This window comes from Amblyomma americanum, chromosome 8, assembly GCF_052857255.1.
Source record: "Amblyomma americanum isolate KBUSLIRL-KWMA chromosome 8, ASM5285725v1, whole genome shotgun sequence".
Classification (NCBI taxonomy): domain Eukaryota; kingdom Metazoa; phylum Arthropoda; class Arachnida; order Ixodida; family Ixodidae; genus Amblyomma; species Amblyomma americanum.
Window position 1 is genome coordinate 24188167 of NC_135504.1, and position 21015 is coordinate 24209181.

Consider the following 21015-nt stretch of genomic DNA (forward strand, 5'->3'; position numbering starts at 1 on the left):
TGCATTCTGCTATGGCTTGAATAGAATACTTTTTTTAAGCAACATTTATTGCCTCAAGGCATCAATGATGGGCGAAGGTGTGATGAAAGTTGTAGTAGTGATTAAATTAATGAAAAAACGATAGCTGCTTTCATGGAAGTCCAGTACAGAACGATGGTACGGTCCCTGCGTCCAGGCAATGTATGAGGCGGGGTTGCTTGGTGAAAGACCCGCTACCTTCAGGTGCCGGATCCTTGTAGGCTTGAGAGCTGGGCAGTCCCACAGTAAGTGATGAATGTCGGCTTCAATGTCCATGTTTACATATCGGACACCCGGGCCGAGGAAAGAAATCTCGGTACTGAGGCCACTTCCGAGTGACGCCAGGTGTGAGGGCAACGCTGACCCGGATCATCCTAATCGCAACCACCTCTTCACGGGTGATACTGGGGGGGAGGATTAAAGCACACGGAGGGATGACAGCACGTGCGCGGCGCCGGAGGAGTTCCTTTCTTGATGAAAGGAGGGTGAAGGTGCCCAAATTAAGGAGCTGAGGCAATGATGAGCCTGGAGTCGCGAAGCGGGTGGCTAAATCTGCCTGGCTTTGAGAGTTCAGCAGATCCCGTGGGACCCACTCAATACGTACTGGCTGCGGGATGCGTGCCGCGAGCCGGCGGATGTCCTGACATACGTTGGACAGCGGCTAACACGTCGTAGCAACCGGACAACTTGAAGGGCGTCATTGCGGATGACAACGCGGGCCGCAGGGAACATAATTGTGGCGGCCACGGAGCAGAATGTTTTTTGAACTGCAACGAGCTCAGCACAGAATGATGAAGGGGGTTCCGTAAGCTGAAACCTAGAGGTTTCATTCAGGGCATGTCTGCACGGGCAGTAGATTGCTGCTTTTGCTTCGCAGGCTTGTATGCTTGCGTCCACGTATACAACAATGGATCCTTCAGGCAGGCAAGCATCTTGCAAAATTCTGGAGAAGCAACGATGTCGAATTAGCAGATGCTGGTCGGAGATTATCTGTTGGCTTGTTGTCGCTGAGCTGTACAAACTTCCATGCGGGAAGAACTGGCTTTGGCGGCTGAAGGATGGAGTGTGACGTTGCATATGTCCTCAGTGCATGCGTGGAGTGCGATAGACTGGCATTAAGGCTGCGTGCATCACGGCGCTGCTGCACCAGCTCATCATCGTTAGGTTGCCCCAACCTAACGAATGTCACTTCAGTTTGCGGAAATTGTCGTTTTATAGAAAGTTTAGCTTCGCAGAAAATTTTAATACTGTTCACAAGTTTGCGATAAGAGCGCGTTTATCCCTGTGGTCATGCAGATTCTAAACCAACAAGTTCGCTTACTAATTTTTTCTTTTTTTCCCGCGACAAACACAGGCCGTGACAATTTATTTCAGTCGCGCCGGAAGTCGGAAAACTTATTTCGGACACTCTGCAGCCGGCTCATCGAAAGGCGCATCACAGCCGTACGTACGTGGATCCTGCCGTCCTCACACCTTCATCAGCAATGATTACGGCAGAGAATGCAGCCGGCTCATCGGAAGGTGCGTCGCAGCCGAACGTGGGTGCTGTCGTCCCCATACCTACATCACCTATGATTCCGGCAGGCCAACGAGGTACTTTGTGCATCCAGTACCCCTATTCTGTTATGTGCTGGACAGTCTTGATAGCTACACTCGGCCTCCGCAAACTTTGTGCTTGAATGGGACAGGTGGGTGCTTGCTACCTCCCATATGAATGGAGGAACTGCAGCAGAGAATCACTGGTGGCAAAGAGCTACTGAGCTGGATACTAATGATAAAGTAAACTAATGTTCAAAAGCCTGAGGAAAAAACTACCTTTGACAACAGGCTAGGGGGCATTGGAAGTGATAAATATATGCAAGAAATCTAGTGACCTCCTGTCTGCACCAGGGGTTTGAAAAAGGTATGAAAAATTCGTTGGAGGCACTTAGTTATCTCCTAACTTCGGGAAAGCGAAAGCCGTTTGCGACTAATGGCACTGATTTTAATTTGACGCGCTTGAATTCATTTCACGACAGAGGAGAAGAGCAGCTGACGCGAAAGTGACAGAGAGATCACGTGACAGGTCAGCTGTTAATACCAGAGGTAGCACTCGTGGAGCGCTCGGTCACTGTGCGAAACTGCCTGGCGCAAAACAGACGGGACGTCAAGCCCATCTGTTCGATATATAAACAAGCAAGGAAACGATTTTTGCAAGCCCCGGCATCTGCCATCCACACGGAAGAGCCCCAGCTGGGGAGCAGAAATAAAGGATAGCAGGCAGAATGGAGGAATGAAGTGAAAGAGGTGAGGGGACAGAAAGAGAGGATAGGGGGAGAGGTAATATATACACAAACTATTTACACAGCAAGAAATGTGTACAGGTTGCGCGTGTGATTAATATCAGTATTGCGCGTGTGATTAGTGTAGCGAATGAGCGCTTAATAAGAAATCGAAGAAACGGTGCTCCGGTGCATTACCCGCCTCTCCGTAGCCCATTCACTTTGCTAGATATTCGTGTCATTTGTTGCTTCGGGATATGCGAGACTCATGAGAATAATTTCGCTCTCCTATGTGGGAAGCATGTAAGTAATGCGATGATCAAGACTGGCGATCCTAACGATATGCAGCCGGAAGTTTGCTGTCTGGTTTACGGTTGCCTCTTTTTGATTTTGCGTGTTTGCGTGCTGCACATCCTTTGTTAATTTTTTAATTGGTTTTGGGGGAAAGGAAATGGAGGAAAGTTTGGTTGGCTTTGCGGGAAGGAAATATATCGTTGGACACCTGAACCGCGCCGTAAAAGAAGGGATAAAGGAGGGAGTGACAGAATATAGGAAGAAAGAGGTGCCCGTAGTGGAGGGCTTCGGAATAATTTCGACCACATTGATATCTTTAACTTGCACTGATATCGCACAGCACACGGGCGCCTTAGCGCTTTGCCTCCATAAAAACGCAGCAGCCGCGGTCGGGTACGAACCCGGAAACTCCGGATCAGTAGCCGAGCACTCTAACCACTGAGCCACCGCGGCGGGTCTGCACAGCCTTCCCAATGCGCTTTTCTTGAAAAACGGTCTTCACAGTGGCAATATGAACAACGCTGACTTTCTGCTCCTGCGGAGAAAAAAAGCTGATGCGATTGATAAATGAATCTGAGTGCAGAGAGAGAAATGTGTAATAATTAATTCAATTACTGCCCAGATTTTGTTGACCGTTTCATTCATGCGCTTCTACACAGCATCTTCAGGGACAGAGGTCAGTTGGGGCAGACAGTCCGGCACAAATTACCTCATTGAGGACCTGCTGGAGAATTCCCCTGTCGACATTCTACAGATGCCGAACTTTCTCCTGGACGTTGACATCAAGGTTGGTGTGTACCTTGCTTAGCAATTAATGAGCTGTTTATAAATATCAAAGCGTAACTTTAGGCTGCTCGAAAGCATGGAAATATTAACGCGCGTTTCTTTTGCAGAGGAGTGGCTTCGCTGGTTGAACATTTTCCATGACAAATTTTAAAATGCCAATCACTCGCCTTGCCTCTCTGCAGCGCTGCCTACAAAATGCTAAAAAAACCTGAAAATCTAGCTTTGGGCTAGTTTGAACTGAAAGGCTTAGCTCGAAGACGTAAAGTCCAGGTGAAAAAGACAGGAAGAGTGAGTCGTCCCGTATTTGTTCCGTCGTGTTGTGTTTTAGGGCTAAGCCTCCTTGTAAAAAAAAAAAAAAAACTACTAATTTGCTGTGGAATAAGAAAGCAGTAAAGATTAAGACATAAACATAAGTTCACTGGTGAGTTGTTGATATATGCGGACAAAAATATTTTCAGCCTAATGATCAAAGAAGGCAAGCGTAGCAGGGGGCGGCAGAAAGTTAGGTGGGCGGATGAGATTATAAGATGTTGGCGGGTATACGGTGGGCGCAGCAGACAAAGGAGAGGGCTAATGGTAGAGGAGCGGGAGAGGCATTTAGAATAGGTTAGCTTATGACAACGGCCATCAAGATTTCGCAACAGCCTAGCTGTAACTCAAATACCAATTACCACAACTACTGCGCAGACAAATCCTTTTGTCGGAACGGTGGCTGACTCATTAAGGCCCGCTTCCCACGACCGTTGTTCAGTATATTTTGCATCATCACAACGGCAAACGTCCGGGCAAACCTTTTTTATTCATACTGCCGCGTCGGAAACGTATCCCACTACGCCACCTGTCCAGGTACTGAATTTCAAAGGCCCCACGCACTTCCGTTAATGCTTAACGCATTTCTTGCTTTTCTAGTTAATGACTCCACAATCTTGGCGCTGTATAATTATCGTCTCCGGGTCCGGAACTGCAGTTTGTACGCACCGTCAACATATATCTAGGTCTCCTTACACTTTTCGGTTAGGTAAACAAAAGGAACACGCTTTGAAAGCTTGGTACTCCATGAAGACGGACAACCATGACAGGCCTTCGACCATCGTCACTTCAGTGATTAATTAAGCTGCGGTCTGTTTTCGTTTCGCTTACGTAAAACTTTGCTTTGCTACTCGCTCTCACGTTTCAGGTTAACAACTTCCTCGAGTACTGCTCTTGGACGTTCAGCCAAGGGACGGCGTACCGTTTAAGGAGCCGCCTTCAGATCGATGGAGACTGCACCAGTGTGGGCGCTGGAAAGATCGAATGCCCAGTAAAATTGGAGGGGCTTATGGTAAGCTACGAATCCGTGAAGATCGCAGAAAAAAGTCAGAGGAGAGGCCTGATTGCTCGCCTCTGCCTAAATGAAGAGACGTCAACGGCTGATCTGTTCGTCAGTAAAGGCTACGCCACGCTAACGGTGCACCGAGAGCACAGTGAGTCAATCACGAATTTATTTTTGTGTATTTCTGATGCACCGAATTCATTGCAACAGGCGTTAGCCTCCCTGTGTTGTGCGGCAGGATGTTTTACCGTAGCCCGGAAACGTACACGAATTTCACCCACTTGATTAAATACACCAGAACACCTGCCCCTTTTCTCTTTCCATAAATTCATCTAACATAATGTTATTAACACAGGATCGCCGATGTCACCACACGTACATCTGTAGACCTCGGGCGTGAACCAGGAGTTATGAATTGCTTCTCCTAAATGCCTCGTTACGTCGCTGTTAGTATGTGTGGCATTGAGTACTCCTGACTGCAGCGCAATCGCTATCTCTTTGTAAAGGGGAGAGCCGTTATGAGACCCCAGTCCGAGTGGTCGTGGAACTCAAGCCCGTTGTTTTTGCCATTGTCGTAGGAACCTGCAAGCCAAGCTAGAGTCGGATAAGATGAATAAGAAGCAAAAGAGAGAAATAAAAAAAATTGACGGTGGATTTGCTTAGTTAGGCTAAATTCGAATGAGATGCGCTAGTACTTCGATTTTCACTTCAGTTCCGGTGTTCGGAACCATTCTTCATGGATGGAAATTGTGAGGATAGCGATATTGGCTTGATGCCCATATGCCAAAGTGCTTTCTCTAATTTACGTTAATAGATCCTTCAGGAGTCCTCATCCCGCTCCTGCCACAGTGGTACTTGTGAGACCCAGGTTTATCCTCCCGAGCAACCTTTCACGATCAATCATTAATCAAACTGCCACCTGCCATGGTTGGCAGGTTGCGCACAACCCGGTGATCAGGTATGCTGCCTGCCACAAAGCATGCCTCAGGCAAACAAACAAACAAACAAACAAACACAACACAGATTCCCGCTGTTAACATCCCCACGTGACATACTGGCTGTGAGGAGGAGGACTAGGAGAAGAAGCTTTATTCAAGGTCAGCAGTAACGCCCAGCGTAAAAAATCTAGCAGACGGTTTATCATTCCTATGCGCGAAATATCGGGCTGTAGCATTACGATGGCACTGAAACTTCAATGCCCTCACGCTAGAGGCGTGTCCATGCAGGCCTTTCACCTAAACGCCTTACCAAAAGGCATTTACCTGGAAGGCCTTCATCAATGTGTACCCTTTACCCAAACCTCCACCCAGGTGAAGGCCTGCCAGGTATACAGGCCTGCCAGTATGCCACAACCCGGTGTGCTGGTGGGCCGCGTGCCACGAATAGGCTTAAGGGACGTAGTACGCACGTGTGCCCGTAATCGCCAAATGCGCCTATAGAACTGCCGCACTAAATCGCTTGCCCTGCAAATTCCCGTTGGTAATCTGCCGAGCCCGAGTGAAAAGCATTCCAGGAAGGTTGTAGAGGGCGATTGAATCAAGGTGATAATGGCACTGCTACACCCGTACATAATGTGTTCCGCGGCTTCCTTGATTTCCGGATCCTGTTCGGAGGGACGCTGAAATGGAGGGCTGCGGATTACTTTACAGCACCTGGGGTTCTTTAACGTGTGCTGACATCGTACAGGACACGGGCACATTCTGCGCTCCCCCCCATCGCAACACAGCTGCCATGGCTTGAATTAAATCAAGGTCATCAATCTCTGTAGTCGACTGTCCTTACCACTGGGAGAAAGAACGTAGCACCGGCAGTGGGAACAGAGGGACTTCACCGCTCTCGTAGAATCTTGTAGGTAAACTTTATCCTTGCTTATGCAGTCTTTCTTGCCTTTCACACGGGCAAATGCTTGAGGGCGTGTTTATAACGCTGATTGTCTTTTATGGCTGGCTCTTCAACCGGTGTCTATGCCACGAAACACAAAATGTAGTAGGACACAAAGGTACCCACAGTGCCTCACGTGTAATCTGAATTAAAATATAGAATGCAAAAACAAGCAGTGGTTTAACTCTTGTTAAACTTAGTGATACGGGCGAACGCTCTGTTAAGCATGGTTAGGCATGGCTTGGCGCCGAAGTCGATCTGGTGAGCGCCTCATCCATGGCGAGACAGAGCGACCGATCGCCAGCGAAGCAGCTGTTATACCTCCTAGTCACGTGGTACAGCAGCGGCGAGGCTCCGAGTGAGTGGAGCTCGGCGCCTCTCCAAATCGAGTCCCGTGTTATGACGTCACTTGCAAGACCGCTCCGCCAGCTCAAGGTCAAATGCGCATCAAACTTGACCTTTGGAGTTGTAGTGAGAAGAGTAGAGCTTTCGCTCTAAAAGGTCATGCTCTTTATAGAGGAGAGGATCTGCGATTCCTGGTCTTGCCCGAGGTGTGGCACACCCACGAACAGTTCTAAAACACAGCTTTATACTGGCACAGTCAAAGGTGTCAAACGACTCAACAAAAATGCAGCGGCCATGAAGAATATGCGGTCAAAGTCTCTCAAGGGAAGCATATATTTACGCGTACGTCAACAATAGCCAATGAAGGGCAATGATCAGAACGCTGTAACATAACAAATCAGTAACATGAATAGAATAACGCGGCATAAATACGCGTTGGACGAGGCGCAAAAAAAAACCGGCCTGCATGCTTTCCAGCTGCTGGCGTTAAAGCACCGCTTCCATCCACGACTCGCTGCGGTTTCGCTGTCGCTGCAAGGCTGTGGAATGACCCGCTTTGTCCAAGAACCGCTCGTCGGCGGCTCATGCGGGCCGTCGGCAGCGTGACTGTGTTCCAGCAGCGCTTCCTCAGGAATAATACTGGGGTGCAGCTTTCGCCGCCTTCCCATCCCCGGAGCAATCGCGCGCATGTCAGCACCACACATTCCGAGCAACAGTTCAGTCCTCAGGAGTTGCGCTGATTGATTGGTGAAGACTTTATAGATAACATTCAAGGTAGGGGAGATGGTGAATCAGACGGCCGAAGGCCTCGAGCCCCGGCGGCTTCCACGGCCCAGACCGCTACCGCAACTTGAACGCCAGGTCAAGAGTTGTTGACGGTCCTCCACTTTCCATAGTATGGGTATTACTGAGTGGGGACGCTATTGGCTGACATGCCCATAGAGTGTTGCTTAGGTTTGCTGGTTTGTTTTCAGACCTTACGCGAATTTGTGTAGCCGCCGAGGTAGATGTGGGCATAGAGATGTGATGTGTGGGTATGTGTTGGTCTGCAGGTAGCGCGAGGTAAGCTCCTGGGTCTTCGTAGTGTCTTGTGTCCCGCCGGGTACTTGCGGCAATCCAGTCGGTAGTGGTATTACTTCATGCTAGTTGCTGAGCTTGTCTTTTTGGGCACCCTCGGCGTACTCAGCTGCCGCTGGCTGGTAGGCTAAAGGAACGGATTCCGCTTCAGTTAAGGACAAACGCTGGTTGATGTTATGCTAGTCACAATCAAGAGGAGAAAATGAGCTTGGACAGTGTTTAAAACGCGAAGCTAAGATAACCGATGGTCGTTAAGGGTATCGAACTGGATTCCGCGAGAAGGCAAGTGTGGCAATGGCCGGCAGGAAGTTGGGTGGGCGGATGAGATCAAGAAGCCTGTCCCATCCTGCACTGAGCGCAAACAGGCTGATGATAGCGATGATGATAATGATGCCTGAGCGGAAGTGTTGCCGGGGCCCATATGAGAATAGCGGAATGGGAAGTTCGGCTGTTGATTAGGACGCACGGGGCAGGTGCCGAGAATCAGCTGCGGGCGCAGTTTTGGACGGCGCGTTTGCAGTTGCCTATAATGGTGGTGAGGAGAAGGGGGGGGGGGGTTAGAGCCGCTCACGTTAGTCCCCACCGCTTTCATAGCAGGGTAGAGGGCGCGATCCGCTTCGACCGTTTATATCACGCCTGCGTGTTGCCGTGACGGTGGCATTGCTGCTGGTGTTTTATTTTGCTTACCGTCGTTTCGCACGCGAATAGAAGCATTGGTGCACATTGTGGGCATTAGGGGGACAAGGAGGCGAGATCGGATCTCTGGAGGGATGGTTCTCTTCGTCCGCGTTGTGCATCAGTGGTGAACACTAAGCACTTGGAGGATGTGTTTGCCGGTTGATGTGGTGGTAAGCCTGCTATAATCAGAACAGAGATGAACATCAAAAGTTTCTTCCATCGTGTTGCGGATGCCTACCGCTAGGGAGTTTCTCCTTTGAGGTGGTTCGCAGGATTCCTAGTGCACTTTTATGAGGTCCCCAGAAGAGACGATCAGGTTTGTCTCGGTCGCTGACGTACGGCTTCGTATAGGCAGCCACGTAGTAGACGGGGCAGAGTGCAATGGCTTCGTCAAGCCGGATGAGGTTCGCTTCATTCATGCCAGCGTAGCGTTTTGAGATGCGCTGTGGTGGTTTGCTGGGTGGCGCCCTTGTCTCCGCTGTGGCAGCTTATTGTGGATAAGCATGCCCAGCAGTCGAACCATGGGGACGCCATATACTGGGTTGTCATTCCCAGCCAGGTAGATACGGGAGGGAATTCTATATGGGAACCGGCCCCTTCGTGGAGGCCGGTCCCGGCATAGAGGCCCACTTCGAGGATGCGCTGCACCCGGCCGCACCTGGATGGCGGAAAAACAGCGAACGCGAGCAGCACGCGCAGTTTGAATGGCAGAAATGATCCACACAGCCTACAAGGCTTAGGACGTGAGCAGGGCTTTAGAGAACCGTGACGGAAATGCAACTATTTCCTGCATTTGCACGTAGATCGGGAACAAATGTCGCGGAGCACCACAGTGGTTTTGCGCTTTTTTTTTTTAGAATAACAAGTTTTAACTACAGGCGGAGTGCATAAACAAAAGGAATGGGTGAAAAACGCCTGTGAGGTTAGAATAATGCATATTTGAAGCTTTAAGATAGCACAGATGTTTTTCTTGTGTGTTCTATAGTTCGTCCCCGAAGAGCCTTTAGGACGTTGCTGTTGGCGGCATCATGACCACACGCAACGTTGGGAAGGGGGGCGGCACAAACTAACGGCGAAGTAAACGCTGCGCCAAACAGCTTCTTAGTTGTTCTTCCAAGCGTCCGAAAGGGGCCATAAAGTGGGAGGAGGTTACATATTCATCACCGCTGTCCACATTCACATTCTACATTGTTTCCCAATGTTTCAAAGCAGGGTTAACTTGCCTCCAATTTTTCCTATCACAGATTGGACGAGGAAGTTGGCGTTGAAGGTGAACGCCCTCGAGATGACCATGCGCCCCCCTACGGAAACCCTCGTCAACGCAGATATGGACAAGGCGTTCGTGCAAGAGACGACGAGGAAGTGCGAGCGCAATCTGCGACGGATGCTCGAGACTGAATACCCGGCGCTGCTGAGAGAGCACATCGAAAGAAATTATCACGGTTTGCATTTTCCAGAAACACAATAAAGCTCAAACGAAGCGGCAATTAAAGGTGCACTAAAGAGGAATCTGAAATCGTCTTTTTTACACGTTCTGGGCATTCTTAGAAACTTGGAATTATTCTTCTTTGCGGCCGATTGTCCTAATTGAATCGGATTAAACGCCCCGGATCCCGCCTTTCTTTTTTTTTAATTCAATGCGGTAGGTAGGAGCGCCTCCTGATCAGGGCCGCTTTGCCTTTTTTCTTGCCGCCTTTTTTTTCAGGACGGCGCGGTGCGGGTCTTCCTCCGGGCCGAAGGCCTTTCAAGGACCTCGCTCCTGTTCTGCTTGGAAGATGCTCGCATTCCTTTCCGTTACTGCGGTCAGCTTCAGAACCACCTGCGAGTCTCCCCAGACCAGCGCCCGCGGGTAACGCGAGCAGCTGTCAGCACGACTGAATTTAAGGCCTGCGATTTTATTCGTTTCTTGTCGGTCCTTGCGCGTTTCCTCTTTAGGTTAGAGCTTTCCGCGTGCGTCGCATGAACGGAACCCGTTTACTCCGGCCTCTGACATGCCACGCGGGATCCCTTTTCGAGTCCAGAATTAACCTCTTTGCCTTCGGATAAGAAAGTCCTCTCCATACAGCGGAGACAGGAACTTTGAGCTGCCCCCTTGAGTTCCCGAGCTCATCCCTATTTGGGTTGATCTCTGCCGCTTGTCTGTCGCATTGACTACCGATTTCTACATCACTCTACTCAGCTAGTACTGAGCTCCGCTCTCCTCTACAAGCCTGGCTTATACTGATATCGTTTGGCCTCGACAGCCTTGCATTCATCGAGTGATGCAGCATTTCCAAGGTAGCTTCTCCTGAGGCTTTTCACTGATGCCACAGTGCCACCTCAACTCGCTCTTGTAGCGCTTAATGCCTGCTAAGGGGCTTTCCTCTGTGTCAAGTTCGAAGCCCCTTCCGTTCCGAGAATCTCTAATTTCGCGGAAGCGCTGGTTCGTCGCCTGTTTCAACTCCACTGAAACGACCCCGCTCTTAAGAATGGCGGCAGTGGACTCCGTTGCCCCTTCTACCCCATTCGGCGGAGAATCCTCGCACTCGTTTAATTTAGACGCTATCTCTGAAGGCTCTCCCCGCATTGCGGGTAGCTATTTCGAACAGAGTCTAGGATTTTACAGCTTTCCTTAGAACGCCGTAGCGGTTCTCCGCGTTCGCTGTCATCCGAGACCCTCGTGACGTCACGATTTACCATCCCGGCTATGGTTGCAGATTTTGCCGGTCCTACCTCCAGAGCAGTAGCCTCATCATCACAGTCAGCCTGACTACACCCACAGCAGTGGACAGCTTCTCCCATGTATCTCCAATTAACCCTGCCCTGTACCAGCTGCGCCCTCCACATCCACGCAAACTTCTTAATCTCATCCGCCCACCAAACTTTCTGCCGCCCGCTGCTGTTTACGCTTGCCTTCTATTGGAATCCCCTCCGTTAGGACCAGTGGTTACTTTGCCTTCGCAGTACATGCCCTGCCCAAGCCCATTTCTTCCGCTTGATTTCGACTAGGATGTCATTAACCCGCGTTTGTTCCCTCACCCACTCAGCCCGCTTCAAGTCTTTAAACGTTAAACCTATCATTTTTCCTTCCATGGCTCGCTGCGTTGTCATTAATCTAAGCTGAAACCTTTCGTTAGCCTCCATGTTTCTCCCCTCGGTGAGTACCGGCAAGGTATAGCTGTTGTATACTTTTCTCTTGAGGAATACAGGTAAACTGCCATACATAGTGTGAGAAATACCTCCCAAATGCGATGCACCTCATTTTTATTCTTGTAGTTATTTCACTCAATCATCGGGATTTACGGTCAGTACCTGCCCTAAGAAGACGCATTTCGTTACGAGTACCAGCGCCTCGCTACCAATTCTAAAACTGTTGTTTCCTTGCGAAACTGTTGAATACTACTTTCATTTTCTGCACATTCATTTTTAGACCCACCTTTCTGAGCTGCCTGTTTAACTCGTTGATCATGCTTTGCGATTAATCTTCGGAGTGACTTAACAACGCAATGTACTCGGCGAATAGCAAATTATTAAAGGATTATCCATTAACTCTAATGCCCAACCGTTCGCGACGCAGGCCTCTGAGTACCTCTTAGAAACAGGCGTTAGGGTAGCATCGGCGAGATCCTGCCTCCCTCCTTGACACCCTTCCCTAATAAACTTGAAAAAAAAAACAACGTGCCAGCGACAACACAAGGACGCATACACAAGAAAAACGTGGCACATAGGGACGGACGCTGGAATTTCAACCATGCTTTATTGAAACAGACACTGCTGCACACAGCTTCCGACGCATGCGCATCTTGACATCCACCTGTCACTTGCAATGATGTCAAATCTTATCAGCCCGCTACAGGTATGCCCGTTCCTTCTTTCTAAGACGCAGGGAAGTGGTCTCAAATGCAGTTTTTTTGTGATCCTTAATCTTGTGTATGCGCCCTTGTGTTTTCGCTGGCACGCTGCATTTTTTTAAACTTTAGCACGCACCAACTTCCCAAGAGCTAACGCTATTCACATTTGCCTACTAAAATTTTATTGTTGACTTTATGCACGACAATCTTAGTTGTGCAGCCTGTAAAGATTATTCTACATAAGGCTTTTAATGTTGCCTATAGACCACCCACAGCCTGGACTCTAACCGCCTCAATTTCCTTTTGCCTATAGACAGTCTATGACTATCCATGGACCAAAGTCTACAACAATCCCAATTTATTTTTGTGTGTAATCAATCTATACACTGCATTTCGAAATATATCTATAAAAATTTCCATTTATTTTTCACAGCATGCAGATGGGAAGTATGCGTAGGGGACCGTAACTATGACTAGTCCTCCACCGCTTTCGCTGTTTCGAGAAATTAAAATATATTGGGTGAGGACAATGCAACGTCCTTTTGAGGACAATGCAACGTGCTTTGCTAAGGACTAGAAAGAACGAGTGGACTCCCAGAAAACAACGTTATGCGATTTCTTCACTTGACGCTTGCCTTTCTAGGCGCTCACATATGCTCGCGGTGCGGACCACGATGCTAGAAGGGACTGCTCCCCTACACATCTGCGCACTCGAAGATCATCAAGCGGGGGTAGAAAAAAAAGCAACGAGAACCGCATTGACGAGAACCTGTCATCATGAGGTTCAAGGCAGTTTTGACACCCGGAACCGTCGGCTGAAAGCAGCAGGTGCCCGACGAGACTGCTATCCAGTGTCGCAGAACGGATTCTGCAAGCACTTAGAGGCAGAAAGTATGTCACAACCACATCAGAATAAAGGAAGCCGTACGCGGTCATTCCTTACATTAATGGCATTTCCCACAGCCTCGAAAAGGTAGGCGCAAGAGCTGATGTAAAAGTGTTCATGTCAGCAGCCAACAAGTTATGAAGCCTGTGCGCCAAATACAACAACGAGCAAAGAGAAAATCAACGCAAAAAAAAAAACACCGGAAAAAACGTGTGAAATGTGTGAAAAGCGGGCTTTATAAAATACCTCTGTCATGTGGACGCACATACATTCGTCAAACAGGGCGCTGTTTGAATAAACGGCTTCGAGAGCGCAAAAGATCCCTAAAAAGCGCCATCAGCAGTGAATTAGCAAAACATTGCAGATAGCATGAATGTGGTCCGCAGCTTATCAACACAATGGTCATCCCGTCATATTTTGATCAACTGACCAGGGAGATTGAAAAAGCCTTCAACATCCTACCAAAGAGCGACGTTTGCGTCTGCACACCTTCAATAGCGCTTCGGGACAGAGAAATTGATTATCTGCGTGCAATGTCTTAATATTTTACCACGTGTACATCTTATGCGTTTTTCATGCTTCTTTCTTTTCCTTCTGATACGAGCGAGATGCATATATTCGACGAACGTGCATTAAAAATCTGATTATTATTCAGCGTCGTGTCCTGCCTCTCTTTGCCTCGTGCGGCGTTGCTCCCGTCACAAGATCATGCACCAACCAGCCCAAAATTTCACCGTGTTAAAGCACATTTCACGTAAACAGGTAAGTCTGAATGGCCTAGCCAGCATGCATTCACGCGACTGGACAGATATATTACACCATCTGTAACGCAAGCATGTGCCTGAAATTTGGCACACAGCCGCCGCGGTGGCTGAGTGGTTTTGGCGCTCAGCTGCTAGAACGAAAGACGCGGGTTCGATCCCGGCCGCAGCGGCGGAATTTCGATGGAGGCGAAATTCTAGAGGCCCGTGTACTGTGCAATGTCAGTGCACGTTAAAGAACCCCAGGTGGTCGAAATTTCCGGATCCCTTCACTACGACGTCTCTCATAGCCTGAGTCGCTTTGGGACGTTAAACCCCCATAAACCAAACCAAACATGGCACATATATACGCTTAGATGCCTGAAGTCTGCATGAAAAAGAAGAAATAATTTTATTGAGCAAGAGCCGAGAAATAGAGCATTAACCTTTTGGGGCTATACCTGGGACGCACAACTTTTTGGACACGGCTAGTTCTGGGGACGTATTTTGGATGTCTTGGGGAAATATGAGCACCTCCTGGGGAGATTCCAAATGTCCTGATGGGCTATTTCTGGGAGATTTTGAGGAGGTCTTGTGTTTGTTGGGTTAGAACTCCAATGTTCGTTTGGCTTGCCGATGGCCGAGCTCCGACAGAGACCTCGACGGATCCCCCGCAAGCAGCCGTGCTGCGACCCTGTTACTGCTCTACGTGAGCATTCTGCTGGTCTGTGACACTCAGTTATTTTTCCATTGCGCAGAGTCAGCGAATTCGTCTAGAATAGGTAAGCCGGCAGCGATGCAAGTGATACTCGGTATGTTAATCGCACTTCTACTTGCTCTTAATGAGAATGTGTTTATACATTATTAGTTATGTAAAAAGAAAGAGACCTCGTCTATGACCAACTTTTGCTTGGTTCAGCCTTTGAGCTGCTAACTAATCAGTAGATTTATAACAAAAGCATTTCCGACTAGACAGTTTGTAAAATCCCCTCTTCCCAATATTGATCAGCATTTGTTTAAAGTAACATTTTATATACCGGCCTTTTCCCGGAATAAAAAAAAATAAAACTTTTTTTGCAAGAACATTTTTCTACCTAAGATATATTACGATGCGTTGATGCAGTTTTGGGCATATCGCTGATTCCACCCGCAGCCACAGTGCCCGCGACCCTCAAGTCGTGATTCCGACGTTCCGAGACCGTTGCCTCTTGTTATTGCGCCATGTTGCGCTTTTGAAGAAGTTTTGGAATGCCGCGTTGCCTTCTCTGGTGACAATACGCATGCGCAGACGCGCAGAGAGCAGGGTTGCTTCTGTTTGTTTTGTGTTGCTTCAATGCTCAGTTCCTTGACACGCTTATCTGCCTCAGATAGAGAAAAGAATTAAACAAGGCTAAACAACAGACCGGTTCGGCTCCGCGGTCTATCCGCGGTGAGGCGCGTGGTGTGACGTCATGCCAGATGGCGCGGCGAGCGCGCCGATCATTTGCGTCGGCGGCGCGGGGACACCCAAGGTAGATGTACTCTGGTAGCGAAGGCTCCATGGACGCCCATTGGTCCAAAAAATGGCGGCTCGTGGGCACTCCAGCGCCCCCTGAATTTTGGGGGGCAAACTACGCAAACGTGACGTAGAATGACGTCACGCATACGTATGCTTTTGGCGCGAATTATAAAGCGGTCTTTCTGTAGAATCCGCGTTTTCGAGCCCGTACCTCTCGAAGGTTGCTGCCTTTCAGCGCGCCCCAACCTTTGCCAGTCAAATGTGCTCGAGTTCCTGCTAGTTATGGCCTTGTTAATGTGCAATTGGGAACGCAATGAAAGTGACTGGTAAAGGAGGGGCAGCATAGAAAGGCAGCAACACTTCCAGACACTGGCGAAGCATGCATGATTCGTAGTGCAAATACTGGTGCTAGTACTTTTGAGAGCTTTTGAGTACAGCAAGGTATGATGCAAGGTATGATGCATAAAGCACTGGCTCAAGTGCACAGTTCGCAATAGAGTGTACGGCAAGTATGGTTTTCATAGTTTCATATTCATTGTTTATTGCAGCAACCAAACAAATACAGTCACAGAGCACACCCTTGGCACACAAACAAAAAATACATGTCACAGGCAGCACAAGCAGTATTGTTTAAGTTGGCTAATCATCTCAATAGTCACAGTGCAGATAGGAAAAAGCCCTGAAGTGCCACGAACGTTGTCAGTTAGGAAATTGAAAAGTATAGAAAACAATGCTACGACAGCTTCAATTGAAGCAAACATAACATGACATAAGTAGGCGCATCAACACAGACCATAGAGCACACTGGGATTATTCTTCACATTTAATTTCTTCAGCTGAAAGAATATAGCAGGTGCGTTTACATCTGCAAGGCAATGTTAAAGCCAGCTTTAGCACCCTCAAACGTGCTCAACGTAGGAGCAAATACCATACATTGAAAAAGACATGAAGCCAAGTACGCACGAACGGGTTACAGCTATGAAACACGAGCGAACAGCCCGGCGAAACCATATCGAAGCTATCGCGCATACCTAGAGCAGACGACACACCTGTCAAAGTCCAGCGGGAATCGGTGTAGCGTGACATCAATGGTACTATCCACGCTGTCGCAGTGTACCACGGAGCATCGTTTCTTCACATGCCGCAAGCTCATCTTGAAATGAAGCGCTAAGCGCTTCAAAAGAAGAGCGCGAAGCGTGCAAAGACGGAAAAAGACTTCGCACTGGCCGCACGCCGAAGGAAACGACAAAACCGAGAAAACTGCCGCAGCGGTGCAGCGGGGTGCAAATCTTACCGAACGGTGACAAAGAAGCGACGTGCAAGGACGACGAAAACTTCGCAAAAGGAGCATATTGAGACCGGCGAGCTAAATTTATACGCTTTACCAGGCGCGCCATCGCAGACAGCTGGCGATAAGAAATCGCCACTATGGACGGGTTAGCCGGGTATCGAAACAAGGCCTGCAAAGACGCGCTGTAATGCACCGCACACTCATGAATAGGGGGCAGGTCAAGAGTGTTGCAAAAATACAAAATTTGCCAGGTTTTAATAAAATGACTTACCTCTTTCATAAAACAAGGTGCTAATAAATTTTTTCTTTTCTATTGGCAGATTACATTCCAATTTTGTAGCTTTATCATTTCTTTATATGAGTGTTTTGCCCCCCATCCTCTGGTTGTGCTGCAGTCGCGCTAAACCACTTTTCGGCCCAGCCTTCGCCACCACTTTAAATCCGCCTTGCTGATGCCTCGGCGCACACTTCAAGTCGATGTTCATGTCGGTGTCACGGTGTCGATGTTGCCGGCGAAATGGGCGTGTCCTCTGCTGGATAACGTTTTCAACGAAACCCAACTTTGGCGTCCACTCACGGTAAGTCTTCACGATTATGTTTTATTAATTTGTTCTCCTAAACGATTCTGCTCGGAGCTTTGTGTGAAGAACGGCTTATCTGCGCAGCGACGAACTTCCCATCCTCTTTTGTAAGCTTCGTTATAAGCAGTGAAATGCCGCTATGCTGTTGCTGATGCGCGGAAAGGCAGTCGGTGCGAAACTCGCGACAGAACGCTGCCTCACGCAAAGCCCTGTACTGGCTTCTTCGTGTTGCAAAGTAGATTCACTGTCAGTAATATCGCGTAGTCTCTGAATGACGACCGAAATGGAAGTATGCTTTAGCGCCGCGTGAGCTCGATTTACATGGCGCCTCCGGAAACGCACAGTCGCGTTCTGAGGTGGATTAAGTTTTTTTATATATTTGCGTCGTCGTCTGTCTAGGCCGTGGAGTATTGTTCATTGAGATGGGTGCATTGCTTGTTACGCGCAGACGCTGCCTCAGCGCACGTGATGGACAGAGACGTTTCAGCTAAGCTGTTTTGTAATTCTATATGGACTGGCGCAGGGGACGTTTGTCGAAGTTTCAGTCAAGCGGCGCCGGACGAATGCTACTAGTGTGTTGGTTCGATAAAAGTCGCTGCTGGCGCGAACGGTAACCGTGTACCATCGTCGGCAGGCTTAACACGAACACTCCGCAGCGTGGCCTGGACCTGCTTGTACTGCCGCCATGGCGCCGCGAAGGGTTGGGCGCTGTGGCCGTAATGATGTCTCGGTATGTTTGAGGCGGCTGAGCAGCTCGATTTGACTGGACAGCTTGCCTTTCCTCTTGTCTGGCCGGCGGGCGAGTGCGCTCACTTTTGCCACGTTTCACTCGTGGCTGCGGTCTCACGCGGGACCAGAAAACACGTTGCGGTTTGCTTATCTCGACAAAGCTGGCTGCATGGCCAGCGACAGCTCGAGCGCCTTTCGACGGTTGGACTCAAAGCTGCCGCTTGAAAGAAATGAAGATTTGGCTGCAAGATCCAGTGCAGGGGCGTAATATCTGTGCGTGTCCCGAGCAAGAAAGACGCGTAGATGTGATTCAAATAAATCTTTTCGTGCCTAGTTAAAAGCGAAAAGTGCTAAGTGACATTGTGTCAGATACGAAACTGTCTTTTTAGATCATTAGAAAGACTCTCGCCATAGGTGAAATGGATCGAAAGGTAGCAGCCTATAAATGCACATAAGGTAATGCGACGCCCCGGTCGCATCTTGGTGCCTTAAAAGTCTGGTTCCCGATCTTATTAACAGCGGAATTCTTATGAACATGAGCTTAAAGGTAACAACACGTATAAAATTTTGCAATGCCGTTTTGTATGAGTTTTTTCGCTAGTTTTTCAAAAAGGCAAGCTGCAGTTAATATTTCAATGGCGGTATTTTCTGATGAAAAAACACTCGGCTGAAACATCCGGAGTTCCCGGGTTCGAACCCGACCGCGGCGGCTGCGTTTTTATGGAGGCAAAACGCTAAGGCGCCCGTGTGCTGTGCGATGTCAGTCACGTTAAAGATCCGCAGATGGTCGAAATCAATCCGGAGCCCTCCACTACGGCGCCTCTTTCTTCCTTTCTTCTTTCACGCCCTCCTTCATCCCTTCGCATACGGCGTGGTTGAGGTGTCCAACGATATATGAGACAGATACTGCGCCATTTCTTTTTCCCCAAGACTAATTATTATTGGAGCGAAAAGCTTCACTAGACTCGTCAACACCGGGCTTCGCGTGAGCCACACTACAGATTTGCCACAGCTGCGCATGCGCGAAACCGAGTGACGTCACGCGGAGCGCAGGTGGTCGCTGCTGCCGCAGCCGTCGTCTGACCTTTCGCCATGGAAGAAGACCCAGAAGTGGTAGCGTGGGAGTTTGCTCAAAAGCAGCGAAGATATGAAAAGTGCAAGGCTAGACAAGCGGCTGAAACGCCATAATCACGATAGGCACAGCTTGCTAAACGGCGGCAAAAGGATAAAAAACCAAACAAAACAAGCGAGCCGACGGTGTTCATAGAGTTCAGTGGCGTTGACAACTTTGCAAACTCCATTAATTTTCACGAAATGAAAGGCGCAAAACCGGCTCCGTGGTTCAGTGGACACCTCAATCTCGCTTTTCGCTTTGTATATTCTTGATTAGCTGGGCTAATCTATATTAATTTTTTATTACTATTGAAACACTGAAGACTGCTTACGTGTGGGAATGCGAAAGCATGTAATGCAGGCACAGAGATTTGGTTGCGGTTTGCGAATTGAGTTTGTCAGGCAATCCGTCTAAGATTAGGCACCATGCACACACACAAGCATGCATGTATGACACCACTGGGAACGCTGTACGAGGAAATGTTGCTTCGAAATTTTGGTATAAATGTCACCACCTCAATGGCGCCACATGAAGATCGGCCAGTGGCGGGCATGTATAGACGAACTGCATGAATAGGATTGTCTGTAGTGGCGGTGCTTGGCTTGCTGTGCGCGTCCTGCGACAGCTTGATGACTTCACCTTTTTTCTGGCCATCGCTGAGATTTCTTGTACCATCTCGAGGACATACACACACATCGCAGGCGTTTCTCGTAATGGGATTAGTACTTCCCTGACATTCAAGAAACTGCGCGCTATAAGCTGTCTTCTACGTTAAAAGCTACAAATAAACTAACCTAAACGAGTGGAGGGGCTCCAGTTGATCAGTGGTTATGGTGCTCGTCGGCTTACCCGAAAGACGCGGGTTCGATCTCAGCCGAAGCGGTACCGTCTCGATGGAGGTGAAACGCCCGACGCCAGTCTTCTATGCGAGGTCAGGGCGCGTTAAAGAACTAAATGTGATAAAATTATCCTCAGGCCTCCGCTTCGGCTTTATCTCTACGGCATCTATAGCCTGAGTCGCTTTGGGACATTAAACATCATAAAACCAAACCAAGTCTTCGTGAAGAGTCGGTTTCTTATCCGTCAAGAAGCCAGTAGCGCTTTTAGCTTATAACTAGGCACGAAAAGCTATGTTTGAATCACACCCACGTATCTTTCTTGCTCAGGACACGCACAGCTGTTACGCCCCTGCACTGGATCTTCAGTGCAGTGTGGACTAAGCAGGAACCCGCGGGAAGTCTACGGTGCGCGCTGTTCTAGAATATAAGAAATGAAGAACCCGCACAACGATGCCACAGGATTTGCACATTTACTGCCCACCCTTTACAACCGCCACAAACCCGCGTTTGCTCTGCTTTTCCACATCTTCACTTCTTTCAAGCGGCAGCTTTGAGCCCAACCTCGAAAGGCACCCTAGCTGTGGCAGCCAATGCAGATTTGTCGAGATAAGCAAACCGCAACGTGTTTTCTGGGCCCGCGTGAGACAGCAGCCACTAGTGAAACATGACAAAACTGAGCTCACTCGCCCCGGCGGCCATACAGGGGGAAAGACGAGCTGAGCAGTCAAATCGAGCCGCTCAGCCGCCTCAAACATACCGAAACATCATCTCGGCAGCAGCGCCCAACACTTCGCGGCGCTGGCGTCAGTACAAGCAGGTCCAAGCCACTCTGCGGAGCGCTCGTGTTTAAGCGTG

General features: G+C 48.9%; 1 protein-coding gene across 1 annotated transcript; it reads left to right on the top strand.

Moving 5' to 3' along the window:
- The first annotated feature begins 1422 nt into the window (after positions 1-1422).
- LOC144100147 (uncharacterized) lies at positions 1423-10153 on the top strand. The gene is made up of 4 exons (XM_077633176.1): positions 1423-1611; positions 3233-3360; positions 4537-4822; positions 9897-10153. The coding sequence occupies exons 1-4, from the start codon at positions 1503-1505 to the stop codon at positions 10118-10120; spliced, it is 747 nt and encodes a 248-aa protein (XP_077489302.1). The 5' UTR covers positions 1423-1502; the 3' UTR covers positions 10121-10153.
- The last annotated feature ends 10862 nt before the right edge of the window (positions 10154-21015 follow it).